The following is a 27,401-nucleotide window of genomic DNA, read 5'->3' as shown; positions in this document are numbered from 1 at the left end:
ACCGCGATGAAGAGTGGCCCCTGCTTGCCGCAACTAGAGAAAGCCCTCGCACAGAAACGAAGACCCAACACAGCCAAAAGTAAATATAAATAAATTAATTAATTAAAAAAAAAAAAGTATGCTTGGCTTGGTAGTGCCAGGCAGAAGAAAATGCAAATAAGTTTCTTTAATATATTTAAAAGCTAAAACTATTTAAAATACGATAAGGGAACCAGGGACAGTCGAAATTGGCCAGGAAATTTTTTTTTTAAAAAAGAACAAAGTAAAACTTCTAGAAATTAAAAATAGAAGATCTTTAATTAGAAAAGTGGATGAGTTAAACAGGAGAGTAGACAACAACTGCAGAGAAAATTAGTGAATGGGAAATTACTTAGAATGCAACATAGAAAAGCAAAGAGATAGAAAATATAACAGGCAGGTTAAGAGACAAAAATGTCAGAGTAAGAATGTTCCAGTTATGTCAAATGGGAGATCTAAAAGGATACAATAGAGAAAATGGGGGAAAGGGAAAATTTAGAGAAATAATGGCTGAATTCTTAGATTCAGGAAGCCCAATAGACCTCAAGCAGGATGACTGAAAAGAAACGCACACCTAAACACATTGTAGTGAAACTTCAAAACACAAACGCAAAATTATTTTGAAAGCATACAGAAAGAAAAACCAAAATATTTACTAACAGGGGTTATATTAACAGCTGACTTCACATCAGCAATAATGGAAGCCAGAAGCAGAGGATTATTATCTTCAAAGTGCTAAGAGAAAATAACTGTCTACCTAGAACTAAAAAGTATAAAACTATCTTTCAAGAGTAAAGATGCATTCAAGACATTTTTAGATAACAAAACGGAAAATCTGCTATCAGCAGACCCCCAGGAAAGGAACTCTGAAAAATATACTTCAGGATAAAGGAAAAGAATCCTAGAAAGAAGGCCTATGTGCCAAAAGAAATATTGAGCAAACAAAATGGCTAACTTGTGAATAAATCTAAACAAACACCTACTGTATAAAAAAATAACATGTTTATTTTGTGGGCTTAGGGTGCTAGTAATGTTCTGTTTTTTGATCTTGGTGGTGGTTACATGAGTGTGTATAGTTTGTGAAAATTCATCAAGCTGTAAATTTATAATCTGTGTACTTTTCTATATATGTATATGTTACATTACAATTAAAAATGAGAATAGTTTAAATTACTGTATGCCCAATTAGAAGAAATGAATACCGAAAAATACAACTTAGAATTTACACAAGAAAAAACACACTATCTGATAGTCCTCTATCTTTTAACTAAATTGAATTTGTAATTAAAACCTTCCCACAAGAAAAACACCCAGATAGCTTCACCAGTCAATGCTACCACACATCTGAGGAAAAAATAATGCTAATTTTAACAGATACCTTTTATGCCCAAGCTCACATTTGGTCAGCTTCCCTTTTAATCCAGAAGAGGGGAACATTTATCCACAGTTTCCTGTACCCCATTGGTCAATAGTTATACATGGGGTGTTAACTGCCTTGTATTTCCAGGTTGTACATGTGTAAATGAGTGTTAGTAGGGAGATTCCCATGCCTCTCCTCAGAGAAGCCATAGAGATAAAAGGTGAAAAATATATGGGGAGACACTGCCAAGTTACACCTGCCCCAAATTGCCGCTCCCTTCTTCTTTCTCTTGAGTGGACAGTTCAGAAGTACATTCTACATCATTGCATGGAAGATCCCAGCAGGATTAAGCCTCACTTGTCCCCAGCACATTCCTTTTTGCTTTTGCTCCTTCCCAGGTTCACACTTCCCGGTTCCTTATTTCTGTTACCTGGGATCATTTCCCCAAATAAACCAAATGTATGAAGGCTAAGACACCAATTTTACACAAACTCTTTCAGTCATCAACTTGTTTATATTAGTAGAAATATTTATTTTAACATACTATAATCACAGATATATTATTAATAAAACTATATCCAGCAATATGTTATGCAGCAAGTTGGGCCATTATTTGTAGTGGATATGCAATTGTATATGTACAAATTTAAAATAATCTACAGATAAATTATCAGAATTAATATGTGAATTTATCAGGATTGCTGGATACAAAGTTTAGGTATAAAAATCAATTGCATATCTATAAACCAGCAATACATTAGAAGACGAAAATTAAAGAAGATATTTTCAATAACATAAATATATCAAGTACCTATGGAAAAAAATAAAAAATGTACAAGACCTCTACACAGAACTATAAAATATAATTGAGAAAAATTAAAGAAGACTAAATAAATAGAAATTCACTGTGCCTTGACTGGAAGAACCAATATAATACAGATGTCAGTTCTCTCCAAACTGAATTATAGGTTCAATGTGATCACAAACAATAGCTTAACAGATGTTTCTTGTTTCTTTCCTTCATTCCTTCCTTACTTCCTTCCTCCCTCCCTCCCTCCTTCCTCTTTCTCTCTCCTTCTTCCCCTTCTTTCCATCCAACCATCTATCCATCCTTCCTTCCCTCTCTCTTCAAACCAATTTGAAAATTTGTATGGAAACACAGACACCAGAATAGCCAGAATATACTTGAAGAAGGAAAAATAAAGTGGGAGGACTTGCTCTATAGATTAAGATTTATTTTAAGGATACTATAATTAAAACAATTGGATATTGTTTCACAGTTAGACTTACAGACCAATAGAATAGAGAGTTCAGAAATAAGCACACACAAATGTGTGTTTTTGCCATTGATGACAAAATGGCATTTAAGAACAGTAGGGAAAAAGTTCTCACAACCATCATTTTTTTTCTAATTATTTTCTAATATGCAAATCCATGTACACCTGCAAAAACATAAACCTTGCGGTCAATGTAAAACTTTAAAATCCACACTACTATTTTGTACTGGAAAGATTATAGATATTTTAATGAATGTTTGTAATAGTCTAATAAACATTTATCCATATAAGTACCAATATGTATTTTGAACCACACACACACACACACACACACACACAATATTATGACACTTAGGCAAACAGACTCTGGACAGAGTTTTCTGTCATGGTGTATTTGTATTTCATACATCTGCTTTTCCTGCAGCTCTGTGTCTGTGCTGGGTTTGTGCATCACACGAAATATCTTACAGGATCATATGGTGTACCTCAGTCTTACAGCGTTCTCTTTTGGAAGACCTCAGGTCTGTTAACATCACAAAGGATCACACTGTAACACAGAAAGTAGACAGTATCTGCATATCTGAAATTTACTTATTATTAAAATTCACTTTATTTGCTAGAAGCTGATTTATGAAACTGGAATCTTAAATTTCCCTTTATCCAAACCTTCCAGTATTCAATGTTATCATCATTCAAGCACTGTATTAAAAAAAAAAAAAGATTTTGTATATGTAGGAAAAATACCATTTCATAGTTTTTTTTAATGGAATTTTTTCTTTCTGCGCCATGTGCTACAAAATGGAGCATGTTGAGTGTCATGAGGCATTGTACTACCTATCTCCAAAAAAATATCCTCAAATGACATTGCAGACAAACAGTCCTATGGAAGTAAACTGCACAGCTTTGACAGAGGATGTGCTATAGCCCTTCTGTGCAAACAACAGTCAGGTGCTGAGGAGAAACATATTACTACTGAAGAATATTGCTTCTAACTCCTCCAACTAAAGAATGTTCTTTGTTAGATACTCATAAATGAAAGTTAAGGGTATCAGGCAGGGGAAATAGGAACCGAAGTCGCTGCTTGCCCTTTTCTTTACTAATTTGAGAGGAAAGCATTAAAACCTATGATTAAAAAAATGTATACTTGCTTCAATTCATCTCTTCTCTCAGTATGTATTTAGAAAAACCTAAGTTATTTTAAAATTATTTTTAACAATTGCAGTTTCAGAAGTAAGATTTTCTCATTACACAGTGCCACAGGAATTCTGAATAGTTGATCAGCCTTTAAAATGAGAACAAGTATCTTTTTTCATTGCTTAATTTTATTACTTGTCATTTTTAGCTTAGTCATTCACCTGTTTGTGTCCATTTGGAGTATTTCCATTTTTCACTACTATAGACAATGCTTGAGGAACTTTTATATAACAAAATTATTATCCTCTTATGCCGAAAGAAATGCTCATGAAAGGAAATATAGAGAAGCAAAAAAGATAATGCATAAAAATATATAAAATCCCACCTGCTTAGAAATAGCTATTTAATGCTTTGGGGCATGCATGTTTATGAAGTGTATTTGTATATCTATATCATTTGGATTACACAAGTAATTACATACATTTGTAAATGTTGGTTGGTACTATACAAACTTTTTTGAAATTTAAAAACTTTTTATTTATAAATTATTTCAAATTTACTGAAAATTGTAAAAATAGTTCAAAACACACACACATACGTTATAAACATATAAATATAAATGCATAAAAATCTGGATAAAGAATGTATAAATATATATGTGTGTGTCTATATATTCTTTATCCAGATTTTTACCTATTGTTAGCATTTTGCTCCATTTATTATTTTTTCTTTACAGTATATCTATGTATCTATAAATTTTTTTATTATATCTGCATTTTCAGTCATAGTTGAAAAGAAGTCAAGTTATAGAGAAATTCACCCATACTGCCTTCTAGGACTTAGTTTATTGTTTCCATTTGGACCACTGCTTCATTTGGAGTTTATTCTTGTGTATGTTGTATGGAATTCATTTTATTTTTTCCAAATTTATTTTTTTCCAATTGTCCCAGCGCAATTTAGCTAAATTAATATTTGCCCAGTGGTTTGCAATACCACTTTTATCAAATACTAAATTTCTGTATGTATTTGGGTCTATTTCTAGACTTTATGTTCCACTCTATTGGTTTGTCTGTTCATTTGCCAGTACCTGACTCTTTTCATTATAGAGACTTTGTAGCAGTTTTAATTTCTGGTAGTGCTAGTCCCCACTCATAGCTCTTTCTTTCCAGTATTTTCTTAGCTATTTCTTGCATGTTTATATTTCCATATGAACTTTTTAGCAACTTGCTTAACTCCATAAAAAAGCTTGTATTTTTGAGGGGGCTGCATTAAATTTATAAATCAAAAGAGATAGAACTAACATCTCAATAACATTGAAATATCAGCCAAGAATAAGGAATGTCTTTCCATGTGTTTAAGTCAACTTTGTGTCTTTTGGGAGTGTTTTATAGTTTTCCTCCTATAGGTTTTGAACATTTCTTTGTATGTTTCTTCATTATATTTCATCTTTTTGTTGCTACTGTAAATGAGGTTTTCCTTCCATTTTATCTTCTAATTAGTTATTATTTTTGTTTATAAAAACTACTGATTTTTGCATGTTAATCTTAATTAATCCTGCTACTTTGATGAATAATTTTATTGCTTGAGTTTATCATTGGTTACCTGGGATTTTCCAGGTATACTATCAGATCATCTGAAAATAGAAAAGTGTTTCCTCTTACAAGTCTAATGTGTCTTAACTGTTTTATATTGTCTGATAGTATTGGCTAATACTTTCAGAACAATATAATAGTGGTCAAGATAGTGGGCATTCTTGCCTAGTTCTTGACCTTACTGAGAATGCCTTTAGTGTTTTTCCATTAGGTAAAAGGCTAGCTTTTACAATTTTACAAACACACGCACACATGAGCATGCACCCACATACACGCATATAATGTTATATATACCATGTCATCATGTATAAATGTAGATATATTTATGTTAAATATTCATCCACCTGTTTTTCTGTGTGTTTTGTTTTGTTTTTTCCGAGAGATGTTTTGAGGATGGGTATTGCTTTGTCCAAAGTTTTTTTCAGTATCTAGTATCTATGGAGAAAATAATATGACCTATCTCTTTAGATTCATAATATAGTGAATACTATTAAGAGAGATTTCCTAGATATTAACCTGTTTCCTTCTGGAGTGAATTAATAGATTTCATAATATTGAGTTATTCTTGCATCTCTGATATAAACTCCATGTGGGCGTGGGTATCATTTTCTTCATGTGAGGTTTGAGTCTATCACTACTAGTATAGTATATTAGGATATTTGCATAAGTACTTGTATTTATTTTGGTTAACTTTATCAAGTTTAGGTATCAATGTTATATTTGTTTTGTAAAAATAATTTAGAAGTTCTGATTTTCTATGCTCTAAAACAATCTATGTAACTTTGAAACCATCTGGTCTCTAAAAGTTTGGTAAAATTCTCCAGTGAAACAATTTGCCTGGTTTTGGTTTTTGGCTGTTGGTTTGTTTTTTGTGAACAGTTTCTCTCTTTCTTTTATTAAAATTGTTCTGTTTAAACTTTGTTTCTACTGAGGTTGATTCTAATAACCATATTTTCCTTAAAAATTATATCATTTAGGTTTTCAAATTTATCTGCATAGAATTTGTTTTACTTTTCTCTGCATTAGTCACTCCTTGTCATTTCTCATTTTTTTACATTTGTGTTTTCTTCCTTTATTTACCTTAAAGTAGCCAGTGGTTTACTTTAATTTTTCAAGAAACCAGAATTTTATTTTTTTAATTTGCTATTTTTCTATTCACCTAATTCTGTTTTTATCATTATCATTTCTTCCCTTGTGCTCCCTTTTGGTTTATTTTGCTGTTTTTTTTTCTAGTTATTTGATTTAGGAATTTAATTCATTTATGTTCATTCTTTCATTTTCATTGATACAGGTGTTAAGGCTACAAATTTTCATCTATACTGCTTTACGTGGATTCTGATATATAGTGTTTTCATTATCTTTCAGGAATTCTGTTTGTAGTACCCCTTTCATCATAGAATTACGTAATAGGTTTTAAAATTTCCAGGTAGAAGTCTTTTTATTTTCTAGTTTTTTTTTAATTTAAAATATTTTGAAATAAATTTAACAAGGTACAAAGCCTACATCTAGTTTTGTTTTTAATTTCACTTAGGACTGGTATCAGAGTGTTATTTTTAATATTTCCACTTTATAGAAACTTTTGTGTCCTAAATGTCCTTTCTTTCTTAAGATTCCATGTATATTTTTTTTTTCTCCAAGATTTATCTCACTGACTGTATAGAAATTAAAATGAACTAGAGTGACAGTAATTTAAGTGAAACACACACATAACTGTGAACCAAAAAAGGCAGACACACTAGCATTATTAGGTAGATAAACCTCCATTCTCCCAGTTAGGATCTTTGTTGCGAATCTGATAGCAACTGTGGTTGCCAAGACTTTTTGGCCCTCCTAAACACTGGGACACAAGTCATTGTGATGCTGGGTAGTATCCGTGGGTGGTGGCAAAAAATTATTTTGACTGGACTCAGAAATAACTCTCAAATTGGAAAATGGATTGATAAAACCTTGTAGATGGGTTCTTTTGAGCCGATACACATCCAGTGATTGTAACTGATCCTGCTGAATGTACTGTGGCAATGGATACTTTAAACTCCCAGTGGAACACACACTTTAGAGAAGCAGTGGGGTTTTAAAAGTGGCAATTCCATAGGACACCTCCTGTTTGGATAGAATGTTTAAATATGAGGTTGGGGTGGTGGGAAGAAGAAACTCAGACAGGCTGATACATAACATACAATTAGTCCCTTTTCACTCTTCTTTTACCCCTCTCATGCCTACTTCTGGGAAACAAGCTACTGGTATTTGCAAGTGGCAAAAAAGAGTGGGGCTAAGGGGTGGAAGACTCTAATTTGGTGCTTCTCCCACTGCCCAATTATGCTTGCTGGATCTGGAAGATTATGGATAACAGTGATACTGATCATGGATACGAGGTGACAACTACACTGGAAGTCCTGGTATTGTCCACAAGTCAGGAAGTGACAGAGATGTTCTAGAATAGTACAGTGTATAAAAGGAAGAAACTGCTGAGCCACCTCAGGATGAATCTGTCCAGATGGTGTTGATTAGATATGGTGAGGATTGGGAAAAGGGTGAAGAGTTTGCTTCAGGGACTCATCACACCATTCACATCGCCGTGGAAAGAGAACAGCAACTCTGGTAAAGAAGGAACACTTCAGATCCTGGGAGGTCAGGGGTGGGGAAGGGACCACTAAACTCTCTTGCATTGTGTATCTCTGGAAGAATGCACAGAAAGAGGATGAAGATGGGAAGATGTATTTATTCTTGTACCTATAGAATTTTGAACCATGTATTTTATGTATTCTTAAAAACTATTAAAAATTTAAAGATTAAAAAAAATGTACCTAAATCTGGAACTAAAATCTAGAAATTAACATTCCCAGCTGTAAAGCTAGGGTGCTGTATAGTAAGAACCTAAAATATAAAAAAAATAAAAATACAAGTTAGATTTTCTTTTAACAGTAATATACAAATTAATTTCTAGTATGAAAATGTTTCTAGGAATGTATATACACAAGAATAGTGTAAGCTGTTAAATTAACTTTATTTTTATTTAACTGATGAAGTTAACAGACAAATATATTTTAACGTAACAAAAATTATAATTGCTAAGTTTACCATCTACATTTTAAAGGATTTCACAATTATTTTAATATAGACAAAGGCTTAATATTTTAATTTTACCCATTTTTGAAATGTAAAATACATGATTATAATAATACACATACTACAAATCTTACAATTTTAAAGTTTTAGCTAAAACATATGAGTCTCTGCAGGTAAAAGCTTGAGTTCTCTTATACCTATGACAAATAAAATGTATTACTAATAAAGTGCCACTGGATTAGACAATGCCATTTCAACTATTTTCTTTTTGGAGAGGAGGACAAAAACAGTATAGAGCTAGTAATTTGCATTATACTTTGTAACAAGCACAAGAGTGCTTATTTATAGTAGATATTAACCACAGTAAAGAATTCCTTTCAAGAATGATCACAACTATGACTTATGACAAGCTGTATAGTCATCACTGAATAAAGTTTATATCCAGAGTTTTAAAAATGTGCAATCTTGAACTAAGATAAACTTAAGTCTACCAATATCAAGACACAGTTTTAGGGACTTTATATAAATAAAGGAATCTCTCTTTCAACTGTAAAATAGGTTTCGACCTGTTCTAAGGAGACAGGAAGAGTGGTGGGTGGTAAAGTTTGGCAAGTATGTTTTTAGAACGTGAAAGCCTGATATGCATCGCTATAAGATGCATCTTTCATGTAAGGAAAACATGCTAATTAGATGTATACAGCACTTTTCAGGCACTTGACCTCACTTGGTAGTTACGTTGATGTTCAGATGGTTATTTAATGAAAAAACATTATATAGAACTTCAAGTCATGTTCCCACAGAACAGAACATCTGTGTTCCGTAAGCTAAATCCAAATGTTCCCTGCTAAAATCAAATAATGCCATATACCCAACTGAGAGAAAAAAATTTAATAAAGTTAATAGATTGAATTTTCTCAATTTTAAGATTTTCCACAATAAATTTTTCTTAAGCTTTTGTTGCCTATTACTTGTCTGAATGGTAGGAGAAAAAAAGGCTTGAAAACTATGAAATATTTTGCTTAGATGGTATCAGAAAATTTTAAACTGTTGACCAGTTCAATATAATATACTGTTTATGGAAATATGCTTATAGTTCGCACATTTTCTGCTTAAGAGCCATATTTTCTCATAATAAATTTGTTCCTAGTTCATATTACAGAATTCAATATGTAAACATTTTAATGTACCCAAAAAAGTACTATGAATTTTTGTTCTGTTGTCCCTAAATATGTTTGAGAATCACATCAAAGTTTGGCTCTAAAACTATCTTTGGGGTCCAGGCCAAAGGAATGCTTTCAGATATATCATTAAGGATAAGGGTCTAAGATAAGACTACCAAATTCTTTTCTAAAATGAAAAAAAATATGGCAAGATTCCAGTATAGATGTTACTAATGTTCCCATTTTTTTTCTTGAATATCTAGTATATGGTTTAAGTATGTTGATATTACAGATTTTTGTTTGTATGTATCACTCTATTACAATTTGGGAAAAATTTGCAATATACTTTCAGGCAGTTAGCTTTGAAATAATGAAACTTCAGCACTTAGCACAAACAGCCCTGAGAACAATGCATTCAAATTACAGTTCAACTAGAAATAATCTAATTGAGAAACTTTAAAGTACAAAAACAAATTCTGGAAAAGCTGTAAATTAAAAAAAAAAAGTTACCAACATTGGAGGCACTACCAGACTACAGTACTTTTAAGAGTTGGAACGACTTTGCAAAAAGAACAAACATACAAAGCTATGTGTGCACATGCACATTCATTGTGCTATAATGAAAAGTTGTGTCCCCAAATTTTATAGCCTAAACATTTTATTGCAGCATCTCTTATTAAAGATTTCATGCTCTGGCTGCAGGAGAGTTTTGATAATTGTTATAAAGCATTGGTACAGAATTTTTTACCATAAATGGAAACAGATTCAAGAGCTTGGTTAGCAATAATTTCAAGTGACTGACAGCCCTTGGAGGGGAGCATGAAAGAAACATCATAATTATGTTCATGATGCAAATGCTAAGTCAAAGTAGCAGTAATTTGATCTATTTCAGAGGGTATACAACTTTGTAGCGAATAAGGTATAACAAAGTCTTCACAGTAGAAATAAAATACGTTGTTCTAGAAGGAAACAAATATTCCACTTGTTACTATAATATTGTATATAAATTGGTGAAATGCCTACAGACAAAAAGGTATCACTGTATAATCTATCAAGGTGACAGTCTACATTCTATACATGGTAACTTTGACATTTAACATTTGCTACAAAAAGTACAACAAATACTAGGAATCAACTTTTAACATTTCTGATGTCAAAAAAGAGTGAAGTCACTTCTGTTCTGTTAAAAAATATGTTTCCTGCTTCCTTTTAATACAATTTATAAAGCTTTTCTAAATGAAATATATTGTTCTAGAGAAACATGTACTAACTTATGTGAAAATAAACAGTCCCATATCTTTAAAATCTATACTTATAATTAATTATATGACAGAAGAGTATTTAAACTTCATTATAGTACTTAAAATGAAATATTTAAGCATAGCTTTTGCCATTCAAGATATGAAGGTACAGATGCATTATTACAATTTATATACACTTACCTCATAATTGAAAATATATTTATGTGAAGTTTGACAAATTATGAAGAACAAGGGCATGTCAATCCAGAATTAATACTAAACCAGAACACTAGTGTGGTTAACTGGGGTCATATGAATGACCAGCAAGTAACACAGATTGATAACTTTCTGGAGTTCCTGTGGGTAACAATGCCAACCAGTCACAAGTAAGATACATATTACAGAGTACTAAAAAACTAGAGCAGTATGTAGTAGACACTTAAATGGAATACTGGAAAGAATTTAGTCTAATTACTAACTGTGCTTTGGATGGGCAAAAGCTAAAATGTTATACTAAAAATGATTAACTACAACCTCAATATTTCTTGTGCTTTAGAATTCCTCTTGCATTTCCTTAAAGTATCTTGCTTCTTCTCCAAATGGGTTTGCTGAGGCCAATACAAGATTTAAAAGTGTGCACAAATTAAGTAACTAAAACTTCGGGATCTTCTGTTCCTAATGCTATTCCCAGTCACTGAGTAGACCAGTTACAGCATCATACATATTTTCTTCTAGATGATAGGTACAAAGGCCTTTCAGAAGTCAAAGTATGATGAGAGAGGTCTCATAATGAGTCTTAGAGAATGAAGTTATTACTGAAATGGTGATTTTGTTCTAAGTTGCACTGCAATATAATGACTGGTATTGAGTCAAAGGTCCTCACAAACCCTGTGACAATGCCTAGAATTCTGGAAATACAGATATGTGATCCAAAAGACTAAACAGAAATGTAGCAGAATCACCTAAAATACTTCTTTAAATAATTGTTTATAGAATTTTTTCCTAGATATATTTCACACCAGTAACTGAATTAAGTCACATGACAATCAGATAAAATACATATACTTCTTAAGTTAAATAATAATTATCACACAAAGTGACTTTTCTTCTATGATTCACTTTCATGTTAGAAAAAAACGTACATAAATTGAACAAATGTTCCAAATCAATTTAAAGTAAGAATTTCCAGTTTTGTCTAACAAATATTTTGATGTCAAAAAAGTCTACTTAAAAATGGCTGAAAAGGAGTGACTACTACAAATACCAACATTTATTCAACATAATTAATAAAAAGTACTGCATAGTATCCTGTAAAGCAGGTCACTCCTTTAAATAAAGAGAGAGAGAAAACAAGAGTTAAAGGCAAAAACACAAATGGAAACTTCCTATTTTTATGTTGAATACAAAGGCCTCAAATAAAAACCTATAGCTTTAACCAACATCCTTTGCCACTGTCCTTTGAGTCTTCCCTACAATATGACTTGCTAACAGTCACAAAACAGTTTAATGCCTCTGTCAACCACAAGAAAGTACTAAAATCACCATAATATAGGTTATATTAAGTCTACCAGCAATTTGGCAAAGAACAGAATGACTGAGGTAATACAGGTGGGCTGCACATGGTTACTAAGATAACTGGCACTTTTTGATAACATGATTTTTAAGGATCTGTACTTGCCACACCCATGCTGAAACTCTGACAATTCCAATCCATAATCTACTTATTCTATGATATTAAGTTTGAAATTAATGCAGAGCAATTCAACTTAAATGTGGTGCTTCAATACCACTAGATGCTACATTGTTTGATTTAAAACCCTGGTTTATTTATCATTTAACAAAAATTTAGGAACGATTTGCTCAGACAAATCACATCTTCTGAAGCTATCTTGTCTGTTTCTTAGACTTACATACTGAAAACCACAGGAAAGTTATAGGAAAGACACCTACAAAATTTAAAAAAAAGAATTATACATCTTGATCATTTTTTTAAATTACGAATTGCCTGCAAAACTAACTCAGCACAATTTCAAAACAATTAAAAAATAAATGAGGTTGCTTATGAATGCCATAGCTTTGGTGACAACTTAGAACCAAACTTTGGATCTGCAGTTGATCCAGACCTAAACATTTTGCTCATGCCTGATGTTCCCATTTATTTGCAGGGCTTTATGGCTACAGCACATTCTTCACTCATTGCACACATGACAGACACCTAGAAGGAAAAAAATGTAGGCAAAAATTTATTCAAAAGGCAATACATATATAAGATATAGTTAATTCATCATACATTGGATATTTGTGGATATTTTATACATATTGATTTTGTAAAGAGGTATTCCAAGACCAAATAATCTACTTTTTTTACAGTTTTCTAAAGCTAAATTTCTCAAATTGTGGTTTTTAAGAAAAATTCCAGGGAACAGGAGAATAAGAACTATAAATGTTTCAATACTTATTAGACGTTATACTTCTGAGAGTTATAACAAAGATAACGTAAGTCACCTTCACTCTTTAGTATTCCCATAACATCCTTTCTCATCCTTAAGAATAGTTCAGGCTGATCTTCAAAACAAATTCAGGGTTGACAGTGTCTATGTAGTAAAAAATGAACTTTGATACTTTCTTTGGTAATGGCCATGTTAAAAGGTATCAGAGGAAAACTGCCTAGTTCTAGAGATCATTTTCAATATTTCATCAGTATTTAAAAGCTATATTTCACCTATAGTATTTTATGCTAACTAGTTTAGGTCAAAGTTTTTATAAAATGATTTAAAAAAACAATCTCTCCATAGGTCTGTACCTGCACATCTTCACCTGCATTGTATTTTCCTTCTATTTCTTTGCCTAGTTCACCTTCTGGCAGCTTAAGATCCTCACGAACTTCACCAGTTTCTGTCAGCAGGGAAAGGTAACCATCCTGTATGCATATCAGCTATTGAAAGAAATTATATCATTTGCACTGATTAGATTACACCCACTACTTTGTAATTTTTACATAAATTGCCAACTATATTAATTTGTATAAGTACACAGTAATACATTAATAAATTTTTGGTGCTTAAGAATGCTACACATACAAAAGCATAAAATAGGTATAGACAAAAAATATAAGTTCATTCCTTCCTGCACTCTCCCCTCCCCCAAATCTCTACGTTATTAAACAGTTTAGGCTTTTTAATAGAGTATACTGAAGTTATGTACACAATATATAGTTGCTTTAAAAAATAAATGGGATATTATAAGTATTTTTCAGCAAGTTGTTTTCACTTAATATGTCTTAGAAATCTTTCCGTTTTGGAAAATATGGACCTAGCTTAGTCTCTCTAATCATTTCACAACTGCAAAGTTATACTGTAACTGATTTAACCATTTTTGTATTAATGGGCATAAAAGTTATTTTCAGTTTTTCATGATTACAAACAATGTGTTTTATAATTTGATTATGAACAAACTGAAGTGGAAAATTTTTGGTCTCCAGCTCACTGCTAACAACACTAGATTTTTTTAAAAAAGAAAAACATTAGCTTGTTGATGACATTAATGAAACAAAACCAGTCATCAACCTAACCTGCAAAAAAGAACAGTATTGGTATCATTGAATTTCTTTCATTACAGGTATGAGGAAACTGCCAGGCCACATTAATTTATTCTAAAAGCATGTACACCATCAGTGTGCCTAGAATTTTAACAATTTTTTTTTTTTAATCAGGGTATTGTTGCTTTACAATGTTGTGTTAGTTTCTGCTGTACAACGAAGTGGAGTTCCCTGTGCTATACAGCAGGTTCTCATTAGTTACCTATTTTATACATATTAGTTAGTGTATATATGTCAATCCCAATCTCCCAGTTCATCCCACCCGCCCTTTCCCCACTTGGTGTCCGTACATTTGTTCTCTACATCTGTGTCTCTATTTCTGTCTTGCAAACAGGTTCATCTGTACCATTTTTCTAGATTCCACGTATATGCGTTAATATACGATATTTGTTTTTCTCTTTCTGACTTATTTCACTCTGTATGACAGTCTCTAGGTCCATCCACATCTCTACAAATGACCCAATTTTGTTCCTTTCTGTGGCTGAGTAATATTCCATTGTATATATGTACCACATCTTCTTCATCCATTCGTCTGTTGATGGGCCTTTAGGTTGCTTCCATGACCTGGATATTGTAAATAGGGCTGCAATGAACATTGGGGTGCATGTGTCTTTTTGAGTTATAGTTTTCTCTGGGTATATGCCCAGTAGTGGGATTGCTGGGTCATATGGTAATTCTATTTTTCGTTTTTTAAGGAACCTCCATACTATTCTCCATAGTGGCTGTATCAATTTACACTCCCACCAACAGTGCAAGAGGGTTCCCTTTGCTCCACACCCTCTCCAGCATTTATTGTCTGTAGATTTTGTGATGATGGCCATTCTGACTGGTGTGAGGTGATACCTCACTGTAGTTTTGATTTGCTTTTCTCTAATAATTAGTGATGTTGAGCATCTTTTCATGTGCCTCTTGGCCATCTGTATGTCTTCTTTGGAGAAATGTCTATTTAGGTCTTCTGCCCATTTTTTGATTTCATTGTTTGTTATTTTGATATTGAGCTGCATGAGCTGTTTGTATATTTTGGAGATTAATCCCTTGTCTGTTGATTCATTTGCAATTATTTTCTCCCATCCTGGGAGTTGTCTTTTTGTCTTGTTTATGGTTTCCTTTGCTGTGCAGAAGCTTTTAAGTTTCATTAGGTCCCATTTGTCTAACAGGTTTTATAAAAGGCAATCACCCAGCATACCAGATGCTACCATTGACATACACAAAAAGAGTTAAAGACATGGTCCCTGGTCCCCTTCAGCCACTATGACATAACACAGGCATACCACAGAGGTAGAGTTTCAAAGCTCTCCTCTATGGCACTACCAACTCTGGCAATAGCTTTCCACAGAAACCCCACCTACCACCGGAGATTTCAGTTTTTGCACATGTCTACAATCTCAAAAACAAAAAACCATCCTCCTGAGCCACCACAAACACTTTTAATTAATCTTTTGGTCACTCAAACATTTGTGAGGTAGTTGGCAGAAAAGCGGGAAGCAAGGAGGTGGAGACAGAAGTGTAATTTTTAAACAATTAACCACAGGCTCATCTTTTTTATTTCAGCTCTTTTAACAATTCCCTGAAGTAGAACCTGTCAATTTCAAGAGTTAAAGGTTCCCACTCCACTAGTGACTGAACCACATAAACCAAATAATAATACTGATATTTTGGTATTTATATGGTATTTTATTTTTTAAAAGGAATTAATAAAATAAGCCATGGGATGAAATTTAAAGCATTTCAAATACAAAAAGATACAGACATATTATAAAACATCTACTAAAATATATATTTATAAATATTAAACATTAAAATAAATTGCTATAGAAATAAAATTTAAAATTTCAAAAATAAAGCTAAGCTACAGAAAAGTAAAATTAAATAATAAAAATGAATTATTTGATCTTCTTAAATAAATTATTTATTTAAAAATTTTCAGATATTGAGAAAAGGTGCAAAAATAATGCAATGAAATCCTTTATCTTTTACCTAGATTTACTCTTTGTTAACATTTAACCACGTGCTTTTTTTCCCTCTCTGTATATACGGAATATATAAAATGCATACCATACACATTCTTATTCTTTTATTTTTGCTGAACCATTTGAGAGTAAGTTTCAAACATCATGACTCTTCAGCAATAATACTTCACTTGTTTTTCCCAAGAACAAGGATATATTCTTACATAACCACAGTTTATTTTTCAAAATCAGGGAATTCAATATTGCTAACATATTATTCAATACATAGTCCATATTCAAATTTGCCAATTGTCCCAATACTGTCTTCGATAACAATTTTTCCCTTCCAACTCCAGGATCATGCCTTGTATTTATCTGGCTGTCATGTCAGTTTAGTCTCTTAATTTGGAACGGTTCCTGACCCTTTGTGTTGCATGACATTGACATTTTTGATGAGCACAGGTTCACTGTATTATAGAATGTTGCTCAGTTTGAGTTTGTTTCCTAATGATTCAGCTAGTGCATTTTTGGAAGGATTACTACATATATGATGTGTCCTCAGAGTATCACATCAAGAGGCAAATTATGTCACTATGTCCTATTACTGGTGATATTAACTTTGATCACCTGGCTAAGGTAGTATCTGCAAGATTTTTCCTCTCTCAAGGTACCACTTCCCCTTTTGTAATTTTCAATCTTGAAAAAAATAGCTAACGGTGTCATTTTTGTGTTTCAAGCATATTTCTGTGCAACTTTTTCAATCTTCCCTCAAAGCCCTCTCTGACGCTGTAGAGTTGGAAGGAGAGGATGGTAAGAAAACAGTTATAAGTCAATTCTAAATATTTCCTTCTGATCCTTCACCTGTAAGCAATCTACTTATTTGATAACTCTGAGATGTTTATGAACATTTTTTTTTTTTGGTAGAGAGAGCAATCATTTTGCTAATAGCAAGCAAGGAGACAGGAGAGGGCAGGGTCAGAAAACTTGTAATACAGGAGCCAGGCATGCAGTGGTGTAGCAAGCTGCTGAATGACATCTGAAATTATACCATACACCCAAAATCCTAGTACCAGAATGTGGTATCTGTCACTTCCTACTAAAAGAATCCAATGTATGGTGCTACTTCTCTCCATAGGGCTCCTGGGCAAATGGATAATTCCAGGTACAGAGTAGGAAGTATACAAGATGAGAAATCATGGTGCTATTAAAGACCACTAGATCCATATCAAAGGGATTCAGGAGCTAACCAGAATAAGGTCCGGAATAAAGAAAGAACAATTTGAGAATCAATAATGATAATAACTACAATGGACTGAAACACAAATGTGTTTAAATGCTTGAGTTCATAGTGAAAAAAAAAATTTCACTGGTCATCTTCAGTAGATGCCAGGAAACCAACTAATTTTGAAAACTGGTACTTAAAGGGAAAGAATCAAGTATTTATATTGGCTTTCCTATTATATACTGTACCACAGCGTAAACAAAAAAGCTGACGGAAACTTTCTCTTATAGAAGTATTCTGGCTTTTAAAGAAAAAAAAAGTAACAGATTATTACTTTGTCTCCTTTAATAAATTAATGGATTGAGGCAATTATTACATATCTAATAACATCACAAAAAAATAAACCATCAGGGGCTTCCCTCATGGCGCAGTGGTTAAGAATCTGCCTGCCAATGCAGGGGACACAGGTTCGAGCCCTGGTCCAGGAAGATCCCACATGCCGCAGAGCAACTAAGCCCTTCTGCCACAACTACTGAGCGTGCGCTCTACAGCCCACAAGCCACAACTACTGAGCCCACGTGCCACAAATACTGATGCCCGTGTGCCTAGAGCCTGTGCTCTGCAACAAGAGAAGCCACCACAATGAGAAGCCTGCGCACGGCAACTCAGAGTAGCCTCCGCTCGCCACAACTAGAGAAAGCCCACACACAGCAATGAAAACTCAACGCAGCAAAAAATAAATTAAAAAAAAAAAAAAAAAGAAATCATTAGACTCATTTACTTGATGGTTGCACAGAATATCACCTATGGAGTAATTTTTGTTAAAGAAAAGAAGAAGAAAATAAAAATCTAAAGTGGATCTGATCAAGTCTGTACGTCTAATTATCAATTTTCAGGGAATATGTGGGACAAAGGAAATGCAATTAGCAAAATACAGACTGCGTGGAAGTCTACAGAACAACTTATCTAGTTTCTTCATCGAAAATGGAGGGGAAGAGAGAGAGAGAGGGGGAAAGAAGGAAGGGAGGAAAGAGAGGGAAGAGAGACTCAAATGCACGTCTGAGAGAGGAGAACCTATAAAGTAGATTTAAGAGATACCTCAACCAATTTCAACGCATGGACTTTATTTAGGTCCTGATTTAGAAAAACTGTAAAACAAAAACAGTAACTATCACATCTGAAAAAGCAAAACGTAAACAAAAAAACAAAGACAATTAGGAAAATGTAGATATTGATTGGATATTTGAAGATATTAAGGAATTACTAATTTTGGGGGTGCCACAGTATGCTTTTTATTTTTTACAGCCCTTACCTTTTAAAAATGCGTAGCAAAATATTTGCAGATGAAACGATAAATGATATAATATCTGGAATTAGCTTCAAAATAAACAAGAGGTAGAGGGTACAGGAAATAAAAATAGATGGTGGGGTACAGATGAAACAAGACTGGTTATGTACTGATAATTGTGGAAGGTGGATGATGGGTACGTGAGGTTCATCATATTTTGAAAATGTCCACAATAAAAAGTAAAAAAGAAAAATGCTATGGTATATAAGAATTCTAGAAAGAGCACTGTAACCACTAAATAGTTGGGGGTACAGGGAGCTGAGGAAGCAAAGCATGAACTAAAAGGAAGGATATGGGGAGAGTAAGTGACTGCAGATTCTAACCATGATGTGGTCTGGTAAGAAAGAACATGAAAAAGGAGAATTATGGGGGAACTTTTTTGCTTGTATTTGTATTATTGGTATACAACAGAAGAAGGCTGGAGAAGGAATAGCATCATTACAGGTGACTTAGCCCTAATTTCTGAATTTAATTTTATTTCTCAATCTATTTCAAAACAGTCAGACCTTTAGGTAAGACCTCCTCCTTTCTCCTTCTTCCTTTTCCTCTTCCCCCAGCACTCTCAAGCTGCTACTTTAGAGCTGCTGGTCCCTGGGGGAACTGAATGTTTGATCATTGTTATCAGACAACACAAGGAAATAACGCTATCATCAACTAGAGTGTTATCTGACACACCAAGCCATAAAGTTGGGTATGCACAGCAGCACTCCATCATCAGGTGGAAGCTGCACATGTGAGCTCAACTTGAGCAGCTCCTGAAAGCACCAACAAGTTGTATGAGACTCAGAAGCACCTTCTTCTGCAACATCCACAATTTCTCCCTCAACTTGTACCAATGACTTTGTGGGGAGTTCCCTATTACCAGCTGACTGAAAAACAAAATTCAGAATGGTTTCTAGATGGTTATGCATAGTCTGATGAAACTATTCAGAGGTGGCCCTGAAAGACAGTGGGGATGAGAACTTCATGTACTGGACTTGAAAGAAGAGGGAACCAAGGGTTTGGATTTACACTGATTATGGGCAAGGGCTAAGAGTATGGATGGAAGGTCAACAAAACTGAAAGAAAAAGATGGGAAAATTGCTGACAATAAGGTCTGGGAAAGTGGTACGTGGAGGGACCTCTCCAAATAGTTAGAGAATGTGTCCATATAAATGCTTACCAAGGGGACATGCTACCAAGGAGGCAGACAATTAGGTGACAAGATGATTCTACCTGTGAATGTCATTTAGCTTCTTTTTGTAGTCTTCCCAGTCCTTGTTCAATTGGCTCACAAACAATTGGCCATGGTGGCATGGGCTCAACGACACCGGTTTTCTCTCACCAAGGCTGATCTGACTACAGCCACTGCTGGTACCTCACAGCAGAGACCAATACAGAGTCCCTGATATGGCACCATTTCCCCGGGGGAAGAGCCAGCTACCTGGTAACATTGTACTCCCTCCATCATGGAAGAGGCAGCAGTTTGTGCTCACTGTAATAGATCCTTACTCCACATATAAACTTGCCTTTGCTGCCTGCAGTGCTCCTGCTAAGATCTCATCTGAGGATTTGTAAACAGTCACATTACTGTCAGTACCTCACGTAGTATCATTTCTGGCTAAAAAATTCATTTGACAGGCAAAATAAAAAGACAACAGGACAATGCTCAGAGAATTCACTGGTCCATGTCCTCCATCATTCTAAGACAGTTTGCCTGTGTGCATTTGCCTACTGAAGACTCATCTTTGCCTCCTGCTGAATGACACTCTCTGGGCCTGGGTGCTGTTTTACAGGTTAAATATATTCCAATATATGGTACTATTTCTCCCATAGGTAGAATACACAGGTCTAGGAACCAAAGGTAGGAGGCTCTTCTCATTATCACCCTTAATAATACTGTAGCAAAATATCTGTTTCTTGTCCCTGCAGTACTGGGATCTGCTGGTTTAGGGGTTTTCTACTCCAAAGAAAGACTGCTTTTACCAGGGAACACAAAGATTCCACAGAACGGGTATAAATTATAAAAAGACTTTAGGCACAAGGAATTCATAGCATCATTATTTTCTTTGTTGTTCTATTTTAAGTTGCAGCAACAAAATTCAACTCCATATCCAAAAGACATACCACTTATTTGAAGAATATACTAGGATTTAATATTCACAGTTTTGGCAATTCATCAATAATCCAAAGATGCACAATATACACTTTAACATGTCCTGTAGTGATTAGCTTTCCTTCTGAAAAGTGGTCTTTAAATGACAGGTAAAACTTTAGTAAATGCAGAAAAGGCATTTAACTTGTGGTGTAGTGCACAGGAACACAGAACTTTCTAAAGAAATATGACTCAAGTACGTACCAGAGTTTGAACAAGCGTTTCTATATTTAAGAGTCTGGGGATTCCCAAAGGTGTCTGGGTGTATTTGTATTTTACACCATCAGTGAGCCCCAGATAACCATAACTACTTTTGGGGGAAGTGATGGAAATTAGCAATTCCAATCCAAGCTACATCTTGGAATGGAATTTAGGAGACAATTTTCCTTTCATTCTGAACTTATGTTAAAATATGTAAAATTAAAATTGTAAATATTGATACATTTCTTTTCCTAAACACTTACTTTTTAATTATTATAATGAACGGATATATATATTTCACTTTAGCTGACTGTCAAACTGGCACTTGAAATACTGAATTCAGCAAATACAAAGGACTACATGTAGCTAAATAATAAGTAGAAATTTAATCAAGGCACTTGGAAAGGTGAGTGAAGACCACCATAGGACAATAAATATAACTGGAAAGGCTCACGGAACTAATTTTTTTTAATGAACAGAAATAAGTATTCTATGGTGACTTGATAATGAAGGGATGTGATCACTGAGTGCTCGCTCTGCAAGGCACTATTCTAAGAATTAACTAATTAAACCTCACAGTGATTCCATGAGGAGTTTATTATTCTTATCCTTATTTTATAAAGAAAGGCAGGTGAGAGATTAAATAACTTGCCAACCAAGGTCATGCAGTTAGTAAGTGTCAAAGCAAGGATCTGGACCCAGACTGTTAGGCTTGAGTCATTCTCTTATCCGCTCTGGAACACAGACTACATGCCAAAGGCTGGGACTATGGCGAGGCAAGTGAGGCACTTGTCTTGGGTGCAAAATTTAAAATTTAAGGTGGCGCACACACACACACACACACACACACACACACACACAGACACACCCCTCAGTGATCAGGTTAATGTAATATTTTTAAAAATTAGAATTAATGCATAAATTCTATAATGAACAAAATATCAGACAGGATCAGGCCCCTGTGTAGCTTGGCATTGTTTCTGGTACTGTCTTTATATAAAATTGTGTGCTTGAGGCAAGGGCCTCACTCACCTCATACCCCTCATCCTAGTCCAGGTCCTGCTTTATCTCAAAATAAAACCCAAACCAAAATTTTCCTTTATGTTAAATCTTGAGCTCCAATCAATGACTGGCTAATTTGATCACAGTAGTAGTCATCTGAACTACTGATACCATCTTTCTGAAACACTCAAGGGCAAAAGCATTGTATTTTGAATGAATATTAATGAATATTGAATATTCAAAGCATTCACACGTTAAGGATGAAAACAGAAATCTATTTTTGGCAAAAGAAAATTCTATGCTTAGCTTCAGTTGGCTGTACTATCTTTACCTCATTGAGTAGTCATGTATGCATTTAACAAATGTTTATTGAGCGTCCACTATATGCCATGTCTAAATTAGGTGCTCCAAGAATATGGAATGATTAAGTGAAGTTTTTATACAGGAAAAGGGGAAGCAGAAAAAAAAATACTTTTTGGTACATATCTACTTATGAGGGAATTATGGGGTACATTTTCTCATTAATCTTCATATTATCCCTCCTTTGTAGATGAGAAGACTGAGGCTCAGAGAGGTTGTGTAATTTTCCAACATCACCCAGCTTGAAAGTGGCAGAACTAGATCAAAACTCAGATCTGCCTGACTTAAAAAAAATCTTGCTATTATTATACTAAGACAATTCAAATTTCTATGAAGACTCCAAAGCAACCTAGAAAACATTTGTAAGTGGGAAAATGAAAATATAAAACTGCTTACTAGATTAAAACTGTGCAAAAATATGTTTACATGTGGACAAAAAGTAAAAGGAAATCATTGGATAATTGCAGTTAATGGTGACATTCTTTAAAAATTATACAACACAATATGAGTTATAGAAAGGAACAAGTTTAAATTGGGTAAAACGAATTCAAGTGTCACACTTGTATTTTTCACTATGTAAAATGAAAAGAGTTCTATATATAGTATGCTTGATAAAGAAATTGCAGACTTTCCAGAAAGACTTTAGTTATGATTAATCTGAGCTCCCACATTCTATGAGGTCAGTGGTTTGGTTACCATCAATACTCCAAACAAGAAAATGCTATCGTTAAACATGACTTATCCAAATGCATAATTGGAACTAAAACTTGCAGTTTATACCTATAATTTAACAAAAGGCCACAGCATGGTCACTGAATACAAATAAAACAATTACAAAGTTTTTGTATTTTCTTCACCAAATTCAGTGACCATACACTTTATCCTTTGTATGTATGGCTTTCAACTTATTTCCCTATTTAAGAATACCAAATTCTGACACACATTCACTAATACACACAAACTTGGTTGGTGGAACATGAATTCCAATAATTTCTTGAGAGTCTTAGGTCTGGTAAGGGAAAAGAAATACCTGGAAAGTATTTACAACAAAGAGAAACAATTTACAACAAAGAAAATAGTATTTTTACTAAACATTGGACTCACAATATGGAGTAACTTATTTGAGAAATAATAAGTGTTCAAATTTTTTAAAATGCAAGAATGTTCAACAGTGGCAAACCAGCAGTCATCCTAGATAAGGTACAAGTGTTAAATAGCACTATCTATTTCTCCAATTTCTAAAATAAGTGGTACTTAACAATTGGTTAGAAAAACCTACAAAACTACTTGTGGGTTTTATTAAATTACAATGGACAGTAAAAAGTATTTGCACCTTTAGGAAACAAGCAGCATTCTAAAGGAAATTAGTACTTACTTGATAATCATTTCTCTTAATATTTGGAACATCCATGTTGTGAGTAGAAGGGCAAATATCTTCATATTTTTTGCCCGTGAAAATATCAATTCCAACAAGGTGAACCTAACAGAGACGGGAGAACAGGAAACTGTTTAATCTTTGCCAAGATATCACTCATTACATACACAGATGCATAATACCAAAGCTGATTATGACAGATTCTTTCTCCTTCCAAGGTCATCTAATTTTACTTTCTTAAAAAAAAAAATGTAGTGGTCATACAACTGAGAAGCAGTGAACAACTAGACAGTATCATGACATATCAAGACCCAATATCATATACTCTAGTAATTCAATCATAAGAGTGATTAAGAAAAATGAATTTAGGTTCGTTAGAATGATGTTAGAACAGGTTTTCTCATTTGTAAACTGAATAGATTGTCTAAGTCACTAGGATTCAGGAAAGTTTCAGTTCCCCGTTAATGAAACATTATAAGGGCCCAAGAAGGAAATGTTACCTTTCAGTATTCAAATAGCTGATCACCCAGTAATTGTGGGAAGAAAAAAAAAAAGTGTCATTATACGCTTATAACTACAGAAACCTCATGTTCTGTAATGGAATACAAATGATCAAAATCCCAACACCAAGAAAGACCTGGAAGGGCATTTACCTTGGCATGACCGTGCTTTCCAGTTTTGGAAGTTGACATCTCCACTATTTTGCATGGCCGTCCTTTGAGCACCACGAAGCCGTTTTTGCGCAGGGCCGAACACTGCATAGGGTAAGTGCTGGAAGCCCCAGCATCTCCAGTAGTGAAATCAATTTCGTCCGCCATGGTGGGCTGGGGAGATGGTTGCTTTTCTGAGGGTACTATGCAAAAAGTTTGTTTGCTTTTTAACAACTGGCATGCAGGCAGGGAAACGCCTCATTTCGGAGAGGTTACGAGCCACGCATCATGGATCTATTATTTTTGCATTTATAGAACACCCACCCAGAACAGTGGGGACTTTCTAACTCCGGCCTTACAAACTTTTCCATCCTTCGGTGGGGAGGTGGGAGGGAAGTCGCAGAAGAGCTCGCTGGGGGGGGGGGGGGCGGGGATACCCGCCCAGGGTGCTCACCCGCGCTGGGGGCAGCAAATCCCGGCCCCCACCGTCCCACTGCAGGAGGAGCCGGTGACTTTCCCGCACCGCGCCGCGCCTCCCGGCCCTCCGCCACCGCCCGGATCCTCACTGCGGGGGGCCCAGCCCAGGCCTCATGTCCCCACGAAGGATGGAGATAACAGGACCTGGCCAGCAGCACCTGGCCCTCGGGCAGCGGGAGTGCACTTCTCCCCCAAGCCCGCAGCGCCGTCACTTCGACCTCTCAGACGCCCCCTGTCCTGCCGGCATCCCCGGCCCGGCCCGGCGCCTCACGGGCCTGAGCCTTGGCGGGTCCCGCGCTCGCCTCGGGCCCCCTTCCATCCTTCCTCCTCTCCACGGTCGGGGCTCGGCTCCGGCCGCCTTCCCCGGCCCTGCCTCGCTCCGGTCGCAGCCCCACCACCTTTTCCCAGAGTCTTCACCTTTCAGCAGGGAAAGAGCGCCTTTCGCCTGCGTAACCGCGCCAGTCCCCCACAGCTGCGGCGGCGGCGGCGGTGGCGACCGCGGCCAGTTCCAAGAGACGGGGCGGGGCCGCCACACTTCCCACACCCCGGCCTCCCCGCCCTTTCCCGCCCCCACATCAGCCCTACTTCCGGGATAGGTCCCGGCGCGTCATAGGCACCGCCCTCTCGCGCTACCATTGGCTACAAGGTTCCCGAGGCCCCTCCCAGTCACGTGAAGAGCGCCCTGGCAACCCCACGTGCTGCGGATTAGTGCACTTCCGGCGTGAAGAGCACTTTCTGGAGTTCGGTTGCTGAGGGTAAACTCGCCGGCAAGGAAACTTGCTCCCTCAAACTTTTAGGTTCGTTATGTTCAGGTCCCAGTCGAAGTTAACAAGAACCAAGCCACGCACTCGGTGGCCCTTGCTCTCAGGCGCGTGGCGGTTGTCATGTGACGGCTGCCAGAACTCTCGAGGCGTGGACCTTCAATGGTTGTGCCTCGTGGCTGTGGAGGGAACTTTGTGTTCCAACTTCTGGCCCAACTTGCAGCCCTACTTGGCGTTGAAAACCATGCTTCTTCCCCGAGGAAGAGCCCGAGTGCAGTATTTTATTACGTGGCTCCCACTGTGGGTTTTGCGGGGGACCCTAGCCACCCATGATGAGATCCCAGCAGCCACTGCCGCTGCAGCTCCGCCAGGATCAGCAGCTCTCTCAGGGGTGGCAACTCCTGAGACGTCCGAGACATAAAAAGCAGCGGTGAAATGACCTAACTCACTCCTCACATCAGAGGCTGTTATGGAGTTTTGGAGGCGAATGGGTGTCTGACTCCTACTGCATTGTCCAGCAGAAAGATGTTCTGCCAGACGCAGCTCTTCCTTCCTCCTGGCATTGGCATTTGAGTTTGAGGTATGTCCGTACGTCGTTAGACCAGCTGGGTTGTCTTGGAATCAATGTGGAGCCAATAGCAACTTCAATAGGATTAGGATCGAGATTCTTAGAAAGAGATGCGTTCTCCTTTTCTCAGTGTTTTCACAACCCACCACATTCTCCTACCTTGGAGAGGTGACCTTTACCCCAGTTTATGTGGCCCTGTGATTTTGTATTGCTGTCTCATGAAAAATCCCATTTCTCACTTTCCTATGTGACTCTTAAGTTTTTTCACAGATATTTCACACATGTTGTCTAATCTAACCTTTACAGTAAGTAAGAGGACTCTCTAAACTGAGCTCAGCCTCTAGCTAATATGTGAAAGAGCCAGATTAGAACCCTGGTTCATGAGTCCGCTCTGCTTTTCCTTACACCACCTAACCTTTCCCTATTATTATTAGGACAGTTACAAATATTTTATAGAGTATTTATGTAAGCAGGTAGTGCATTATTCCTTTAATTTTGACTGTTACTCCTTTTTTAACTTCAAATTTACGAAGTTATAACTTATACAAAGTGGAATTTACCCTTTTTAGTTCTATGAGTTTTGAAAAACATAGGCAGCTATGTAACTACCACTATAATCCTGTAAACAAGATATAGGATATTTCCCTCATTTCAGAAGTTTCTTTGTGCCTCTTTGTGGTCAGTCCCCTCCCGCCACACCCAGCCCCTGGCAGCCATTAGCGACTACTCTTTAGTCTACATTTTCAGTTGTGGAAAAAGGCAGAGAAAAGTTGAGTAATTTGCCCCAAATTACACAGCTAGCAAGTCAGAGAGCCAGGATTGAACTCTAAGGCAGTTTGGCTCCACAATCACTGCTACCACCATATACTACCACATACTGCCTATATACCACCATATACTGCATTCAC

At 35.7% G+C, this 27,401-nt stretch overlaps 1 protein-coding gene across 1 annotated transcript; it reads right to left on the bottom strand.

Annotated features, from left to right (window-relative positions):
• Positions 1 to 8,364: 8,364 nt before the first annotated feature.
• Positions 8,365 to 25,739, bottom strand: EIF5A2 (eukaryotic translation initiation factor 5A2). Its single transcript, XM_082394272.1, has 5 exons — positions 25,582 to 25,739; positions 24,691 to 24,890; positions 24,038 to 24,142; positions 13,652 to 13,783; positions 8,365 to 13,063 (listed from the first exon to the last, which is right to left on the bottom strand). Exons 2-5 carry the CDS (start codon positions 24,853 to 24,855, stop codon positions 13,004 to 13,006), a joined length of 462 nt encoding a protein of 153 aa, XP_082250398.1. The 5' UTR covers positions 24,856 to 24,890; positions 25,582 to 25,739; the 3' UTR covers positions 8,365 to 13,003.
• Between the last annotated feature and the right edge of the window lie 1,662 nt (positions 25,740 to 27,401).

This window comes from Balaenoptera borealis, assembly GCF_965194805.1.
Source record: "Balaenoptera borealis genome assembly, chromosome: 5".
NCBI classification, from domain to species: domain Eukaryota; kingdom Metazoa; phylum Chordata; class Mammalia; order Artiodactyla; family Balaenopteridae; genus Balaenoptera; species Balaenoptera borealis.
Note: the sequence above shows the minus strand (reverse complement) of the source record. Positions and strands in the feature narration are given on the sequence as shown.